This window comes from Oncorhynchus keta, chromosome 21 (genome assembly GCF_023373465.1).
Source record: "Oncorhynchus keta strain PuntledgeMale-10-30-2019 chromosome 21, Oket_V2, whole genome shotgun sequence".
Taxonomy (NCBI): domain Eukaryota; kingdom Metazoa; phylum Chordata; class Actinopteri; order Salmoniformes; family Salmonidae; genus Oncorhynchus; species Oncorhynchus keta.
Window position 1 is genome coordinate 57,967,815 of NC_068441.1, and position 18,066 is coordinate 57,985,880.

Consider the following 18,066-nt stretch of genomic DNA (forward strand, 5'->3'; position numbering starts at 1 on the left):
AATTTTCTGCAACCAGGAAATGGCAGAGCAATTTCATATCAAAATGTAAAGTTAAATGTGTTTCCAATGCATTTTTCACTCCAATGATAGTTTTGTCACAAAGACTGTGGCGTTAAAATAGCGCATGGGCCTACTTTGATCTTGGCACCAGCTCTATAGCCAACAGCTCAGTGCTGGTAGGCTACTCTACATGATGACATTATAGTGGATAAGAGTGGTAATATTTTTATTTGGCAAACAGCAGTCAAGCATTAATCATCATATCACCAGAATAAGACCCCCGATATTTATTGGAAAAGAGCATCAAGCTCATCACCTTGTGCCCCCCCAATATATACCAATATTTGCACATAAAAGCATATTTAATTTTACACATAAACATCCCACCATGTCTTAACAAAAATATGATCACTTCACTCGCATAAAAACTGTGGACGGAAACCGAGTGAGTTATTTGAAGAGTTTCTGGTCTGGATCTGCCTGTAGATAGATGAACTCTTCCACGGGTGAGGTTGAGCCTGACGACCAACAGCTGTTTCTACAAGTAAACACCATCACAGTACCAAACTCCAGCCCCGGATTCATCTCTACATCCCCCGTCTCTACCGCCGACCTTGACCCAGTGTCTGTCCTCTGCAGCAGGCTGACCAGAGCAGGCATCAGTTGTAACTCAAACACCCTGATTCCTCCGCAGTGACAGCAGCCAGGTTTAATCCAAGGCAGGTCCGAGGGGGGGTCAGACAAGAAGAGAGGAGACCCGTGCCAGCTGTACCGCAACACCTGCTCCGGACACACAGAGATCCTCTTCATGAAGCGGGAGAACACTGCGTCTCCATGTCTGGGGTTGTCCTTCTCGTACCTCTCCTCCCCTCCTCCCCCCTCAGTGCTCCCGATCATCCCTACTCCCTCTCTCTGCTCGTACTCCCGCAGCAGAGTCTCAGCGTGCTCCAGGTCTGACTGACCACCCAGGTCCGTCTCATCCACCACACTGATGTAGAAAGGTCTGTAGGTAGGGATGTTACCCGTTACCTCCCCTTCCTCCTCCACCACCTTTTCTCCTCCTTCCAGACTGAGTCCCTGAAGCTTGCCGCTCACATCCAGCTCAAAGGAGGTCCCGGTGAGTAAGAGGATATCAGGATCCTCTCCCCCCATATGAGCTTGGTTCTGGGCCTTGTCCCATCCATCTCCCCCATCCTGCTTGTCCTCTTCCTCGCCCCAGTCATCAGTCCCATCACACCAGTATGTGGTTGTCATGGTAACCTCTTTAACTGGGGCGTAGCCTGGAGGTTGGACCCCATGGTTGGTTCTGACCTCTGATTCCAGACACTGAGAACGCAGAACCCTCCAGCTTTCCGGTTGTCCGCTGCACTGTGGCCCGGGGCAGGCGAACACATTCAGGGTGCGGTGGTAGGGAGACGCCGCTAGGGGGCAGTACACCTGCACCACATGGGCCATGACCGCGCTGCATAGACCACAGCGTGGACGTTGCCATGATATCACTGGAAGCTTGTCCGGTTGGTCGCCAATTTTGTTCGTCAAGTAAGACATCGGATATCGCTTTGAATCGATTTCCCCATCACACAGTCCGATGAGAACTGCCTCGTCAACTGCAGCCATACTATTCTACTATTGTTTAGTTGTTAGAACTGGACTTGAAGCCCTTCGCCATGTTGAAACTCGTCAACAAGCCCCGTGACGTAATGACGCACAGACACGAGGCATAACGCAAGTGACGTGTCCGCGCAAGCGCATGAACGAAGCGCCGGTTTCAACGAGGTATTTTTCAGGATGTGAAGCGATAGTTTAATTTAGTTCTTGTTGTGTACAATGTTGGGATAGCTAGTAAATTAATTCATGAGTTGAACATAAAGTATTTGATTTTAGTTCCCTAACTTGTTCGGTGCAAGTTATTTTGCAAACATGAGGTGTTTGTTCACCGTTTGCCTACGATTTGTGTTTGTACGTTACAAGTGATTGTTTTGTTGTAGCTAGATACTTTACCTTGCTAGTTCATATCTTAAGTTTAACTATCGCATTGTAGGTTCCATTGGTAAGCTTAGACAACCCATTTCTGGCGTTGTGGATGGTTTAACTACCTATAGAAGTCGATAATAAAAACATTATTGATGGCAACTAATGCTGACCATGTTTTGATCCATTGTAGCCGAGTTGTAATCGTCCCCTTGAAGCCTGAGCCGAGATGTTTGGTCCCAAACCGACACTTCAGGACCGCCAGCACATTTACATTTAAGTCATTTAGCAGACGCTCTTATCCAGAGCGACTTACAAATTGGTGCATTCACCTTATGACATCCAGTGGAACAGCCACTTTACAATAGTGCATCTAAATATTAAGGGGGGGGGTGAGAAGGATTACTTATCCTATCCTAGGTATTCCTTAAAGAGGTGGGGTTTCAGGTGTCTCCGGAAGGTGGTGATTGACTCCGCTATCCTGGCGTCGTGAGGGAGTTTGTTCCACCATTGGGGGGCCAGAGCACCTTTACCAGCTGATCATCAGCCAGCTGTTGAATGAATGTTACGCCAACGTGCCTAATATATGTCTATATATGTCTATATATGTCTATAAACAGCCTGATCCCAGAGGTCAAGACATATTCCCACGCATCATTCCATTTGATGTTTTATTTAGGTAATAGAGACATGATCCTATATAAATGTAAGGTTTGACATTATTTTTATAGTAAAATATTATATCTGTTTCTGCTTCTTGCAGTCTACAAATGGATTGTAATTATTTTCTGCCCCCGACCCCCCTCTGCTCAACAAAAAAATCGGTCTGTGGCTGAATCTAATTGATAATCATGTCACTGTTTTGGGTCCATGTCAGGATACCAGCTACATGTCACTGTTTTGGGTTGTACTTAATTGAGTCATTTCATCCATCAATCTTGCCTTGCAAATGGCGACAGTGCAGTATCCTAGCAACCTGTCTACAGTGTTGTGCAGTATCCTAGCAACCTGTCTACAGTGTTGTGCAGTATCCTAGCAACCTGTCTACAGTGTTGTGCAGTATGCTAGCAACCTGTCTACAGTGTTGTGCAGTATGCTAGCAACCTGTCTACAGTGTTGTGCAGTATGCTAGCAACCTGTCTACAGTGTTGTGCAGTATCCTAGCAACCTGTCTACAGTGTTGTGCAGTATGCTAGAAACCTGTCTACAGTGTTGTGCAGTATGCTAGCAACGTGTCTACAGTGTTGTGCAGTATGCTAGCAACCTGTCTACGGTGTTGTGCAGTATGCTAGCAACCTGTCTACAGTGTTGTGCAGTATGCTAGCAACCTGTCTACAGTGTTGTGCAGTATGCTAGCAACCTGTCTACAGTGTTGTGCAGTATGCTAGCAACCTGTCTACAGTGTTGTGCAGTATGCTAGCAACCTGTCTACAGTGTTGTGCAGTATGCTGGCAACCTGTCTACAGTGTTGTGCAGTATGCTAGCAACCTGTCTACAGTGTTGTGCAGTATGCTAGCAACCTGTACAGTGTTGTGCAGTATCCTAGCAACCTGTACAGTGTTGTGCAGTATCCTAGCAACCTGTCTACAGTGTTGTGCAGTATGCTAGCAACCTGTATACAGTGTTGTGCAGTATGCTAGCAACCTGTCTACAGTGTTGTGCAGTATGCTAGCAACCTGTCTACAGTGTTGTGCAGTATACTAGCAACCTGTCTACAGTGTTGTGCAGTATGCTAGCAACCTGTCTACGGTGTTGTGCAGTATGCTAGCAACCTGTCTACGGTGTTGTGCAGTATGCTAGCAACCTGTCTACAGTGTTGTGCAGTATGCTAGCAACCTGTCTACAGTGTTGTGCAGTATGCTAGCAACCTGTCTACAGTGTTGTGCAGTATGCTAGCAACCTGTCTACAGTGTTGTGCAGTATGCTAGCAACCTGTCTACAGTGTTGTGCAGTATGCTAGCAACCTGTCTACAGTGTTGTGCAGTATGCTAGCAACCTGTCTACAGTGTTGTGCAGTATGCTGGCAACCTGTCTACAGTGTTGTGCAGTATGCTAGCAACCTGTCTACAGTGTTGTGCAGTATGCTAGCAACCTGTACAGTGTTGTGCAGTATCCTAGCAACCTGTCTACAGTGTTGTGCAGTATGCTAGCAACCTGTCTACAGTGTTGTGCAGTATGCTAGCAACCTGTCTACAGTGTTGTGCAGTATGCTGGCAACCTGTCTACAGTGTTGTGCAGTATGCTAGCAACCTGTCTACGGTGTTGTGCAGTATCCTAGCAACCTGTCTACAGTGTTGTGCAGTATGCTAGCAACCTGTCTACGGTGTTGTGCAGTATGCTAGCAACCTGTCTACAGTGTTGTGCAGTATCCTAGCAACCTGTATACAGTGTTGTGCAGTATCCTAGCAACCTGTATACAGTGTTGTGCAGTATGCTGCAGCAACCTGTCTACAGTGTTGTGCAGTATGCTAGCAACCTGTCTACAGTGTTGTGCAGTATGCTAGCAACCTGTCTACAGTGTTGTGCAGTATGCTAGCAACCTGTCTACAGTGTTGTGCAGTATGCTAGCAACCTGTCTACAGTGTTGTGCAGTATGCTAGCAACCTGTCTACAGTGTTGTGCAGTATCCTAGCAACCTGTCTACAGTGTTGTGCAGTATCCTAGCAACCTGTCTACAGTGTTGTGCAGTATGCTAGCAACCTGTCTACAGTGTTGTGCAGTATGCTAGCAACCTGTCTACAGTGTTGTGCAGTATGCTGGCAACCTGTCTACAGTGTTGTGCAGTATGCTAGCAACCTGTCTACGGTGTTGTGCAGTATCCTAGCAACCTGTCTACAGTGTTGTGCAGTATGCTAGCAACCTGTCTACAGTGTTGTGCAGTATGCTAGCAACCTGTCTACAGTGTTGTGCAGTATGCTAGCAACCTGTCTACAGTGTTGTGCAGTATGCTAGCAACCTGTCTACAGTGTTGTGCAGTATGCTGGCAACCTGTCTACAGTGTTGTGCAGTATGCTAGCAACCTGTCTACAGTGTTGTGCAGTATGCTAGCAACCTGTCCAGTGTTGTGTATCTAGCAACCTGTCTACAGTGTTGTGCAGTATGCTAGCAACCTGTCTACAGTGTTGTGCAGTATGCTAGCAACCTGTCTACAGTGTTGTGCAGTATCCTAGCAACCTGTCTACAGTGTTGTGCAGTATGCTAGCAACCTGTCTACAGTGTTGTGCAGTATGCTAGCAACCTGTCTACAGTGTTGTGCAGTATGCTAGCAACCTGTCTACCAGTGTTGTGCAGTATGCTAGCAACCTGTCTACAGTGTTGTGCAGTATGCTAGCAACCTGTCTACAGTGTTGTGCAGTATGCTAGCAACCTGTCTACAGTGTGTGTGCAGTACGGTGTTGTGCAGTATGCTAGCAACCTGTCTACAGTGTTGTGCAGTATGCTGGCAACCTGTCTACAGTGTTGTGCAGTATACTAGCAACCTGTCTACAGTGTTGTGCAGTATGCTGGCAACCTGTCTACAGTGTTGTGCAGTATGCTAGCAACCTGTCTACAGTGTTGTGCAGTATGCTAGCAACCTGTACAGTGTTGTGCAGTATCCTAGCAACCTGTCTACAGTGTTGTGCAGTATGCTAGCAACCTGTATACAGTGTTGTGTAGTATGCTAGCAACCTGTCTACAGTGTTGTGCAGTATGCTGGCAACCTGTCTACAGTGTTGTGCAGTATACTGTCTAGCAACCTGTCTACAGTGTTGTGCAGTATGCTGGCAACCTGTCTACAGTGTTGTGCAGTATGCTAGCAACCTGTCTACAGTGTTGTGCAGTATGCTAGCAACCTGTCTACAGTGTTGTGCAGTATGCTAGCAACCTGTACAGTGTTGTGCAGTATGCTAGCAACCTGTACAGTGTTGTGCAGTATCCTAGCAACCTGTCTACAGTGTTGTGCAGTATCCTAGCAACCTGTATACAGTGTTGTGCAGTATAGCAACCTGTCTAGCAACCTGCAACCTATACAGTGTTGTGCAGTATCCTAGCAACCTGTCTACGGTGTTGTGCAGTATGCTAGCAACCTGTCTAAAGTGTTGTGCAGTATCCTAGCAACCTGTATACAGTGTTGTGCAGTATCCTAGCAACCTGTATACAGTGTTGTGCAGTATCCTAGCAACCTGTATACAGTGTTGTGCAGTAACCTAGCAACCTGTCTACAGTGTTGTGCAGTATCCTAGCAACCTGTCTACAGTGTTTTAATGAACTGTATCGTTCATTCCCGTGGAGAACGATGATGGTGCAGTCAGGTGGTCCGACACCTGGAGTTTCAGCGCCGACGCCCAGAGTCTCCTGATGCGTCTTGAGTACGATACTCGCTGTGTGACATCCCATAAAGGTCCCTGTCGATACTCGCTGTGTGACATCCCATAAAGGTCCCTGTCGATACTCGCTGTGTGACATCCCATAAAGGTCCCTGTCGATACTCGCTGTGTGACATCCCATAAAGGTCCCTGTCGATACTCGCTGTGTGACATCCCATAAAGGTCCCTGTCGATACTCGCTGTGTGACATCCCATAAAGGTCCCTGTCGATACTCGCTGTGTGACATCCCATAAAGGTCCCTGTCGATACTCGCTGTGTGACATCCCATAAAGGTCCCTGTCGATACTCGCTGTGTGACATCCCATAAAGGTCCCTGTCGATACTCGCTGTGTGACATCCCATAAAGGTCCCTGTCGATACTCGCTGTGTGACATCCCATAAAGGTCCCTGTCGATACTCGCTGTGTGACATCCCATAAAGGTCCCTGTCGATACTCGCTGTGTGACATCCCATAAAGGTCCCTGTCGATACTCGCTGTGTGACATCCCATAAAGGTCCCTGTCGATACTCGCTGTGTGACATCCCATAAAGGTCCCTGTCGATACTCGCTGTGTGACATCCCATAAAGGTCCCTGTCGATACTCGCTGTGTGACATCCCATAAAGGTCCCTGTCGATAGGTCCCTCGCTGTGTGACATCCCATAAAGGTCCCTGTCGATACTCGCTGTGTGACATCCCATAAAGGTCCCTGTCGATACTCGCTGTGTGACATCCCATAAAGGTCCCTGTCGATACTCGCTGTGTGACATCCCATAAAGGTCCCTGTCGATACTCGCTGTGTGACATCCCATAAAGGTCCCTGTCGATACTCGCTGTGTGACATCCCATAAAGGTCCCTGTCGATACTCGCTGTGTGACATCCCATAAAGGTCCCTGTCGATACTCGCTGTGTGACATCCCATAAAGGTCCCTGTCGATACTCGCTGTGTGACATCCCATAAAGGTCCCTGTCGATACTCGCTGTGTGACATCCCATAAAGGTCCCTGTCGATACTCGCTGTGTGACATCCCATAAAGGTCCCTGTCGATACTCGCTGTGTGACATCCCATAAAGGTCCCTGTCGATACTCGCTGTGTGACATCCCATAAAGGTCCCTGTCGATACTCGCTGTGTGACATCCCATAAAGGTCCCTGTCGATACTCGCTGTGTGACATCCCATAAAGGTCCCTGTCGATACTCGCTGTGTGACATCCCATAAAGGTCCCTGTCGATACTCGCTGTGTGACATCCCATAAAGGTCCCTGTCGATACTCGCTGTGTGACATCCCATAAAGGTCCCTGTCGATACTCGCTGTGTGACATCCCATAAAGGTCCCTGTCGATACTCGCTGTGTGACATCCCATAAAGGTCCCTGTCGATACTCGCTGTGTGACATCCCATAAAGGTCCCTGTCGATACTCGCTGTGTGACATCCCATAAAGGTCCCTGTCGATACTCGCTGTGTGACATCCCATAAAGGTCCCTGTCGATACTCGCTGTGTGACATCCCATAAAGGTCCCTGTCGTGTCGCCACATACAGCCGAGACGGGCAACCCATCGCTACGAGCTCGGCAGCCGCCTCTGGACGCAGAACGTACTGTATGCTTAGCCTAGTGGTTAGAGCGTTGGACTAGTAACCGAAAGGTTGCAAGTTCAAATCCCCGAGCTGACAAGGTACAAATCTGTCGTTCTGCCCCTGAACAGGCAGTTAACCCACTGTTCCTAGGCCGTCATTGAAAATAAGAATTTGTTCTTAACTGGCTTGCCGAGTTAAATAAAGGTAAAAAAAAATGCTGGCCAAGAGTGCCATGCCCACAGAGGTGAGACGCAAAGGAGGCTAAGTCCCAATTCTTCACTATTCTCCTAAATTGTACACTTGACACTCATGGATTAAGAAGTATTAGCGTGGAGTTTTCCACCATTTGTTAAATCCATGACTGGAAGTGTAGAGAATCGGGATGCGTGCTCTCCCCTGCCTAGTGCTCTACATTTGTCCCGGAGCCATGCTGTGCTGCAGACGTTGTAATATTGACCCTGTGTGTTCTAGATGATGATGAATGAGACGGCCCAGCAGAACACGGAGAACCCGCCTGTGATCAGAACTCCCTCACGACGCCAGGACAGCGGAGTCAATCACCACCTTCCGGAGACACCTGAAACCCCACCTCTTTAAGGAATACCTAGGATAGGATAAGTAATCCTTCTCACCCCCCTTAAAAGATTTAGATGCACTATTGTAAAGTGGCTGTTCCACTGGATGTCATAAGGTGTATGCACCAATTTGTAAGTCGCTCTGGATAAGAGCGTCTGCTAAATGACTTAAATGTAAATGTAAATTACCATGTTTATGAGCTCACGTCTGGCATTCCACCCCACCGAACAGATTTTGGTGTCGGGGTCACGTGACTACATCCTCAAACTGTTTGACTACTCCAAGCACTCTGCCAAGAGTCAAACACACTGGTCTGTAGGGACAGTCTGGGCCTTCAAACACATACTGGTCTGTAGGGACAGTCTGGGCCTTCAAACACATACTGGTCTGTAGGGACAGTCTGGGCCTTCAAACACATACTGGTCTGTAGGGACAGTTAGGGCCTTCAAACACATACTGGTCTGTAGGGACAGTCTGGGCCGTCAAACACATACTGGTCTGTAGGGACAGTCTGGGTCGTCAAACACATACTGGTCTGTAGGGACAGTCTGGGCCTTCAAACACATACTGGTCTGTAGGGACAGTCTGGGCCTTCAAACACATACTGGTCTGTAGGGACAGTCTGGGCCGTCAAACACATACTGGTCTGTAGGGACAGTCTGGGCCTTCAAACACATACTGGTCTGTAGGGACAGTCTGGGCCGTCAAACACATACTGGTCTGTAGGGACAGTCTGGGTCGTCAAACACATACTGGTCTGTAGGTACAGTCTGGGCCTTCAGGTTAAGAGGATTAGACCTACACAGATCTGTGTCATGTCACTAACAGTGATGTGTGTTTCCTCCCCACAGGAAGCAGAGATGCTGCGGTCCATTTCCTTCCACCCGTCAGATACGTTTCTGTAGGTGGGGACGCAGCATCCCATCCTCCGCCTCGATGTGTCTCTCTCTTGGTGTGTGTGTCTCTCTCTTGGTGTGTGTGTGTCTCTCTCTTGGTGTGTGTGTCTCTCTCTTGGTGTGTGTGTGTCTCTCTCTTGGTGTGTGTGTCTCTCTCTTGGTGTGTGTGTGTCTCGCTCTTGGTGTGTGTGTCTCTCTCTTGGTGTGTGTGTGTCTCGCTCTTGGTGTGTGTGTCTCTCTCTTGGTGTGTGTGTCTCGCTCTTGGTGTGTGTGTGTCTCTCTCTTGGTGTGTGTGTCTCTCTCTTGGTGTGTGTGTGTCTCGCTCTTGGTGTGTGTGTCTCTCTCTTGGTGTGTGTGTCTCTCTCTTGGTGTGTGTGTGTCTCGCTCTTTGTGTGTGTCTCTCTCTCTCTTGGTGTGTGTGTGTGTCTCTCTTGGTGTGTGTGTCTCTCTCTTGGTGTGTGTGTCTCTCTCTTGGTGTGTGTGTCTCTCTCTTGGTGTGTGTGTGTCTCGCTCTTTGTGTGTGTCTCTCTCTCTCTTGGTGTGTGTGTGTGTCTCTCTTGGTGTGTGTGTCTCTCTCTTGGTGTGTGTGTGTCTCGCTCTTTGTGTGCGTCTCTCTCTCTCTTGGTGTGTGTGTCTCTCTCTTTGTGTGTGTCTGTTCATGTGTCTCTGTCTTGGTGTCTGTGTGTGTGTGTCTCTCTCTTGGTGTGCGTCTCTCTCTCTCTTGGTGTGTGTGTGTCTCTCTTGGTGTGTGTGTGTCTCTCTCTTTGTGTGTGTCTGTTCATGTGTCTCTGTCTTGGTGTCTGTGTGTGTGTGTCTCTCTCTTGGTGTGCGTCTCTCTCTCTCTTGGTGTGTGTGTCTCTCTTGGTGTGTGTGTGTCTCTCTCTTTGTGTGTGTCTGTTCATGTGTCTCTGTCTTGGTGTCTGTGTGTGTGTCTTTCTCTCTTGGTGTGTGTGTGTGTGTATATCTCTCTCTTGGTGTAAACAGAGATCTGTTTATTATGAGGTGTGGTCCTGTCTACAGAGATCTGTTTATTATGAGGTCTGTCTATAGAGATCTGTTTATTATGAGGTCTGTCTATAGAGATCTGTTTATTATGAGGTCTGTCTATAGTGATCTGTTTATTATGAGGTGTGTCTATAGAGATCTGTTTATTATGAGGTCTGTCTATAGAGATCTGTTTATTATGAGGTCTGTCTATAGAGATCTGTTTATTATGAGGTCTGTCTATAGAGATCTGTTTATTATGAGGTCTGTCTATAGAGATCTGTTTATTATGAGGTCTGTCTATAGAGATCTGTTTATTATGAGGTCTGTCTATAGAGATCTGTTTATTATGAGGTGTGGTCCTGTCTATAGAGATCTGTTTATTATGAGGTGTGGTCCTGTCTATAGAGATCTGTTTATTATGAGGTCTGTCTATAGAGATCTGTTTATTATGAGGTCTGTCTATAGAGATCTGTTTATTATGAGGTCTGTCTACAGAGATCTGTTTATTATGAGGTGTGGTCCTGTCTATAGAGATCTGTTTATTATGAGGTCTGTCTATAGAGATCTGTTTATTATGAGGTCTGTCTATAGAGATCTGTTTATTATGAGGTCTGTCTATAGAGATCTGTTTATTATGAGGTCTGTCTACAGAGATCTGTTTATTATGAGGTGTGGTCCTGTCTATAGAGATCTGTTTATTATGAGGTCTGTCTATAGAGATCTGTTTATTATGAGGTCTGTCTATAGAGATCTGTTTATTATGAGGTCTGTCTACAGAGATCTGTTTATTATGAGGTGTGGTCCTGTCTATAGAGATCTGTTTATTATGAGGTCTGGTCCTGTCTATAGAGATCTGTTTATTATGAGGTGTGGTCCTGTCTATAGAGATCTGTTTATTATGAGGTCTGTCTATAGAGATCTGTTTATTATGAGGTGTGGTCCTGTCTATAGAGATCTGTTTATTATGAGGTCTGTCTATAGAGATCTGTTTATTATGAGGTCTGTCTATAGAGATCTGTTTATTATGAGGTCTGTCTATAGAGATCTGTTTATTATGAGGTCTGTCTATAGAGATCTGTTTGTTATGAGGTGTGGTCCTGTCTATAGAGATCTGTTTATTGTGAGGTGTGGTCCTGTCTATAGAGATCTGTTTATTATGAGGTGTGGTCCTGTCTATAGAGATCTGTTTATTATGAGGTCTGTCTATAGAGATCTGTTTATTATGAGGTCTGTCTATAGAGATCTGTTTATTATGAGGTCTGTCTATAGAGATCTGTTTATTATGAGGTCTGTCTACAGAGATCTGTTTATTATGAGGTCTGTCTATAGAGATCTGTTTATTATGAGGTCTGTCTATAGAGATCTGTTTATTATGAGGTGTGGTCCTGTCTATAGAGATCTGTTTATTATGAGGTCTGTCTATAGAGATCTGTTTATTATGAGGTGAGGTCCTGTCTATAGAGATCTGTTTATTATGAGGTCTGTCTATAGAGATCTGTTTATTATGAGGTCTGTCTATAGAGATCTGTTTATTTTGAGGTGTGGTCCTGTCTATAGAGATCTGTTTATTATGAGGTGAGGTCCTGTTTATAGAGATCTGTTTATTATGAGGTCTGTCTATAGAGATCTGTTTATTTTGAGGTGTGGTCCTGTCTATAGAGATCTGTTTATTATGAGGTGAGGTCCTGTTTATAGAGATCTGTTTATTATGAGGTCTGTCTATAGAGATCTGTTTATTATGAGGTCTGTCTATAGAGATCTGTTTATTATGAGGTCTGTCTATAGAGATCTGTTTATTATGAGGTGTGGTCCTGTCTATAGAGATCTGTTTATTATGAGGTGAGGTCCTGTTTATAGAGATCTGTTTATTATGAGGTCTGTCTATAGAGATCTGTTTATTATGAGGTCTGTCTACAGAGATCTGTTTATTATGAGGTGTGGTCCTGTCTATAGATATCTGTTTATTATGAGGTCTGTCTCTAGAGATCTGTTTATTATGAGGTCTGTCTATAGAGATCTGTTTATTATGAGGTCTGTCTATAGAGATCTGTTTATTATGAGGTCTGTCTATAGAGATCTGTTTATTATGAGGTGTGGTCCTGTCTATAGAGATCTGTTTATTATGAGGTCTGTCTATAGAGATCTGTTTATTATGAGGTGTGGTCCTGTCTATAGAGATCTGTTTATTATGAGGTCTGTCTATAGAGTCTATAGAGATCTGTTTATTATGAGGTCTGTCTATAGAGATCTGTTTATTATGAGGTCTGTCTATAGAGATCTGTTTATTATGAGGTGTGGTCCTGTCTATAGAGATCTGTTTATTATGAGGTCTGTCTATAGAGATCTGTTTATTATGAGGTCTGTCTATAGAGATCTGTTTATTATGAGGTCTGTCTATAGAGATCTGTTTATTATGAGGTGTGGTCCTGTCTATAGAGATCTGTTTATTATGAGGTCTGTCTATAGAGATCTGTTTATTATGAGGTCTGTCTATAGAGATCTGTTTATTATGAGGTCTGTCTATAGAGATCTGTTTATTATGAGGTCTGTCTATAGAGATCTGTTTATTATGAGGTCTGTCTATAGAGATCTGTTTATTATGAGGTCTGTCTATAGAGATCTGTTTATTATGAGGTATGTCTATAGAGATCTGTTTATTATGAGGTCTGTCTACAGAGATCTGTTTATTATGAGGTGTGGTCCTGTCTATAGAGATCTGTTTATTATGAGGTCTGTCTATAGAGATCTGTTTATTATGAGGTCTGTCTACAGAGATCTGTTTATTATGAGGTGTGGTCCTGTCTATAGAGATCTGTTTATTATGAGGTCTGTCTATAGAGATCTGTTTATTATGAGGTATGTCTATAGAGATCTGTTTATTATGAGGTCTGTCTACAGAGATCTGTTTATTATGAGGTCTGTCTATAGAGATCTGTTTATTATGAGGTCTGTCTATAGAGATCTGTTTATTATGAGGTCTGTCTACAGAGATCTGTTTATTATGAGGTGTGGTCCTGTCTATAGAGATCTGTTTATTATGAGGTCTGTCTATAGAGATCTGTTTATTATGAGGTATGTCTATAGAGATCTGTTTATTATGAGGTCTGTCTACAGAGATCTGTTTATTATGAGGTGTGGTCCTGTCTATAGAGATCTGTTTATTATGAGGTCTGTCTATAGAGATCTGTTTATTATGAGGGGTGGTCCTGTCTATAGAGATCTGTTTATTATGAGGTCTGTCTATAGAGATCTGTTTATTATGAGGTGAGGTCCTGTCTATAGAGATCTGTTTATTATGAGGTCTGTCTATAGAGATCTGTTTATTATGAGGTGTGGTCCTGTCTATAGAGATCTGTTTATTATGAGGTCTGTCTATAGAGATCTGTTTATTATGAGGTCTGTCTATAGAGATCTGTTTATTATGAGGTCTGTCTATAGAGATCTGTTTATTATGAGGTCTGTCTATAGAGATCTGTTTATTATGAGGTCTGTCTATATAGATCTGTTTATTATGAGGTCTGTCTATAGAGATCTGTTTATTATGAGGTGTGGTCCTGTCTATAGAGATCTGTTTATTATGAGGTCTGTCTATAGAGATCTGTTTATTATGAGGTCTGTCTATAGAGATCTGTTTATTATGAGGTGTGGTCCTGTCTATAGAGATCTGTTTATTATGAGGTGTGGTCCTGTCTATAGAGATCTGTTTATTATGAGGTCTGTCTATAGAGATCTGTTTATTATGAGGTGAGGTCCTGTCTATAGAGATCTGTTTATTATGAGGTCTGTCTATAGAGATCTGTTTATTATGAGGTCTGTCTATAGAGATCTGTTTATTATGAGGTCTGTCTATAGAGATCTGTTTGTTATGAGGTGTGGTCCTGTCTATAGAGATCTGTTTATTATGAGGTGTGGTCCTGTCTATAGAGATCTGTTTATTATGAGGTCTGTCTATAGAGATCTGTTTATTATGAGGTCTGTCTATAGAGATCTGTTTATTATGAGGTCTGTCTATAGAGATCTGTTTGTTATGAGGTGTGGTCCTGTCTACAGAGATCTGTTTATTATGAGGTGTGGTCCTGTCTATAGAGATCTGTTTATTATGAGGTCTGTCTATAGAGATCTGTTTATTATGAGGTCTGTCTATAGAGATCTGTTTATTATGAGGTCTGTCTATAGAGATCTGTTTATTATGAGGTCTGTCTATAGAGATCTGTTTATTATGAGGTCTGTGTCACGTTCTGACCTTTATTTTCTGTGTTTTGTGTTTAGTTAGTATGGTCAGGGCGTGAGTTGGGTGGGCAGTCTATGTTTGTTTGTCTAGGTTTTGGGAAATTCTATGTTTTCGGCCTAGTATGGTTCTCAATCAGAGGCAGGTGTCATTAGTTGTCTCTGATTGAGAATCATGTCTAGGTAACCTGGGTTTCACTGTGTGTTTGTGGGTGATTGTTTCCTGTCTCTGTGGGTGCACTAGATAGGACTGTTTTGAGTTTCACATTTCTTGTTTTGTTAGTTTTGTTCATGTGTACCTTATCGCATTAAAAAGTACCATGGAAAATTACCACGCCGTCGTATTGGTCCTCTGATCCGTTTGCCTCTCCTCTTCGGAAGAAGAGGAGGAAACTGTTACAGAATCACCCACCACAATCGGACCAAGCGGCGTGGTAAAGGACAGCGTCGACAGCAGCAGCAGCATCAGCAACAGAGGCCACCATCACAGGACTCCTGGACATGGGAGCAGATATGGAACGAAGAGGACCCTGGGCACGGGCTGGGGAAAATCGCAGCCCCAAAGCAGAGCTGGAGGCAGCGAAAGCTGATCGGCGGCAATATGAGGAGCCAGCACGGCAGTGCGACAGGTACGAGAGGCAGCCCCAAAATTTTTTTTGGGGGGCACACGAGGGGTGGTACTAAGCCAGGTAGCAGACCTGAGCTCACTCCTCGTGCTTATTATGAGCAGCGCATTACTGGTCAGGCACCGTGTTATGCGGTTGAGCGCACGGTGTCGCCAGTGCGTGTCCATAGCCCGGTGCGCTATAGGGCAGCCCCGAGAGTGCCATGCGAGTGTGGGCATTGAGCCAGGGCGTATGGTGCCTGCTCAGCGGGTCTGGTCGCCGGTACGCAGTCTGGGTCCAGGTTATCCTGCGCCGGCTCTGCGTGCTGTGTCTCCGGGGTGCTGGGAGGGTGCAGTGCGTCCTCTGCCTGCGCTCCGCTCGTACCGGGCAACTGGGGAGTGGAGCCTAGGGGAGAGGTGCGTGTAGTAAGCACTAGATCTGTTTACCCACAGCCCGGTTCAACTTGTGCCTGCACTTTTGAGGTCCGGGCTCGAGTAGTTGTCCAGCCTGGGGAAGTGGTGCCAAGGTTGCGCACCCAGAGCTCCAGTGCTCCCCACAGCCCGGTCTTTCAGGCTCCTCCTAACACCAAGCCTCCTGAAAGTCTCCCCAGCCTGGTAGTTCCTGTGGCAGCCCCACGCACCAGGCTGTCTCTCAGTCTCCTCCCTGCAGGTGCTCCCGCCTGTCCGGCGCCGCTGCCGGAGCGTTCCGCCTGTCCGGCGCCGCTGCCGGAGCCTCCCGCCTGTCCCGGCGCCGCTGCCGGAGCCTCCCGCCTGTCCGGCGCCGCTGCCGGAGCCTCCCGCCTGTCCGGAGCCTCCCGCCTGTCCGGCGCCGCTGCCGGAGCCTCCCGCCTGTCCGGCGCCACTGCCGGAGCCTCCCGCCTGTCCGGCGCCGCTGCCGGAGCCTCCCGCCTGTCCGGCGCCGCTGCTGGAGCGTCCCGCCTGTCCGGCGCCGCTGCCTCCTGTAGCAGCTCCACGCACCAGGCTGTCTCTCTGTCTCCTCTCTGCAGGTGCTCCCGCCTGTCCGGCGCCGCTGCCGGAGCCTCCCGCCTGTCCGGCGCTGCTGCGGAGCCTCCCGCCTGTCCGGCGCCGCTGCCGGAGCCTCCCGCCTGTCCGGCGCCGCTGCCGGAGCCTCCCGCCTGTCCGGAGCCTCCCGCCTGTCCGGCGCCGCTGCGGAGCCTCCCGCCTGTCCGGCGCCGCTGCCGGAGCCTCCCGCCTGTCCGGCGCCGCTGCGGGCCTCCCGCCTGTCCGGCGCCGCTGCCGGAGCCTCCCGCCTGTCGGCGCTGCTGCCGGAGCGTCCCGCCTGTCCGGCGCCGCTGCCGGAGCGTCCCGCCTGTCCGGCGCCGCTCCGGAGCCCCTCAGCCCAGAGGCGCCAGAGCCCCTCAGCCCAGAGGCGCCAGAGCCCCTCAGCCCAGAGGCGCCAGAGCCCCTCAGCCCAGAGGCGCCAGAGCCCCTCAGCCCAGAGGCGCCAGAGCCCCTCAGCCCAGAGGCGCCAGAGCCCCTGTCCCTCTGTCCAGAGCCCCTGTCCCTCTGTCCAGAGCCCCTGTCCCTCTGTCCAGAGCCCCTGCCCCTCTGTCCCGAGCTGCCCCTCTGTCCAGTGGGGTCATTGAGAGAGGGTTGCCATGGTGAGAAAGCCACGGAGGCGGAAAATGAGGCGGACAAAGACAAGGGTGAAGTGGGGTCCGCGTCCCGCGCCAGAACCGCCACCGCGGACAGACGCCCACCCAGACCCTCCCCTATAGGTCAAGGTTTTGCGGCCGGGAGTCCGCACCTTTGGGGGTACTGTCACGTTCTGACCTTTATTTTCTGTGTTTTGTGTTTAGTTAGTATGGTCAGGGCGTGAGTTGGGTGGGCAGTCTATGTTTGTTTGTCTAGGTTTTGGGAAATTCTATGTTTCGGCCTAGTATGGTTCTCAATCAGAGGCAGGTGTCATTAGTTGTCTCTGATTGAGAATCATACTTAGGTGGCCTGGGTTTCACTGTGTGTTTGTGGGTGATTGTTTCCTGTCTCTGTGGGTGCACTAGATAGGACTGTTTTGAGTTTCACATTTCTTGTTTTGTTAGTTTTGTTCATGTGTACCTTATCGCATTAAAAAGTACCATGGAAAATTACCACGCCGCGTATTGGTCCTCTGATCCGTTTCGCCTCTCCTCTTCGGAAGAAGAGGAGGAAACTCGTTACAGTCTGTCTACAGAGATCTGTTTATTATGAGGTCTGTCTATAGAGATCTGTTTATTATGAGGTGTGGTCCTGTCTATAGAGATCTGTTTATTATGAGGTCTGTCTATAGAGATCTGTTTATTATGAGGTGAGGTCCTGTCTATAGAGATCTGTTTATTATGAGGTCTGTCTATAGAGATCTGTTTATTATGAGGTCTGTCTATAGAGATCTGTTTATTTTGAGGTCTGTCTATAGAGATCTGTTTATTATGAGGTCTGTCTATAGAGATCTGTTTATTATGAGGTGTGGTCCTGTCTATAGAGATCTGTTTATTATGAGGTCTGTCTATAGAGATCTGTTTATTATGAGGTCTGTCTATAGAGATCTGTTTATTATGAGGTGTGGTCCTGTCTATAGAGATCTGTTTATTATGAGGTGAGGTCCTGTCTATAGAGATCTGTTTATTGTGAGGTGTGGTCCTGTCTATAGAGATCTGTTTGTTATGAGGTGTGGTCCTGTCTATAGAGATCTGTTTATTATGAGGTCTGTCTATAGAGATCTGTTTATTATGAGGTGTGGTCCTGTCTATAGAGATCTGTTTATTGTGAGGTGTGGTCCTGTCTATAGAGATCTGTTTGTTATGAGGTGTGGTCCTGTCTATAGAGATCTGTTTATTATGAGGTCTGTCTATAGAGATCTGTTTATTATGAGGTCTGTCTA

At 46.9% G+C, this 18,066-nt stretch overlaps 1 protein-coding gene and 1 long non-coding RNA gene across 10 annotated transcripts; both read right to left on the reverse strand.

Annotated features, from left to right (window-relative positions):
* Positions 1 to 209: 209 nt before the first annotated feature.
* pdcd2l (programmed cell death 2-like) lies at positions 210 to 1,721 on the reverse strand. Its single transcript, XM_035769955.2, has one exon. The coding sequence runs from the start codon at positions 1,615 to 1,617 to the stop codon at positions 451 to 453; it is 1,167 nt and encodes a 388-aa protein (XP_035625848.1). The 5' UTR covers positions 1,618 to 1,721; the 3' UTR covers positions 210 to 450.
* Positions 1,722 to 3,087: 1,366 nt separating this feature from the next.
* LOC127910557 (uncharacterized) lies at positions 3,088 to 5,852 on the reverse strand. 9 transcript variants are annotated; one of them, XR_008075248.1, is made up of 4 exons: positions 5,515 to 5,562; positions 4,896 to 4,959; positions 4,672 to 4,735; positions 3,088 to 3,139 (listed from the first exon to the last, which is right to left on the reverse strand). It is a non-coding gene; the product is annotated as an uncharacterized LOC127910557 (long non-coding RNA). The 9 variants fall into 9 exon arrangements; XR_008075245.1 differs by lacking the exon at positions 4,896 to 4,959 and adding an exon at positions 5,451 to 5,482 and having other exon boundaries at positions 4,672 to 4,767; XR_008075249.1 differs by lacking the exon at positions 3,088 to 3,139 and adding an exon at positions 4,298 to 4,349.
* Positions 5,853 to 18,066: the final 12,214 nt, after the last annotated feature.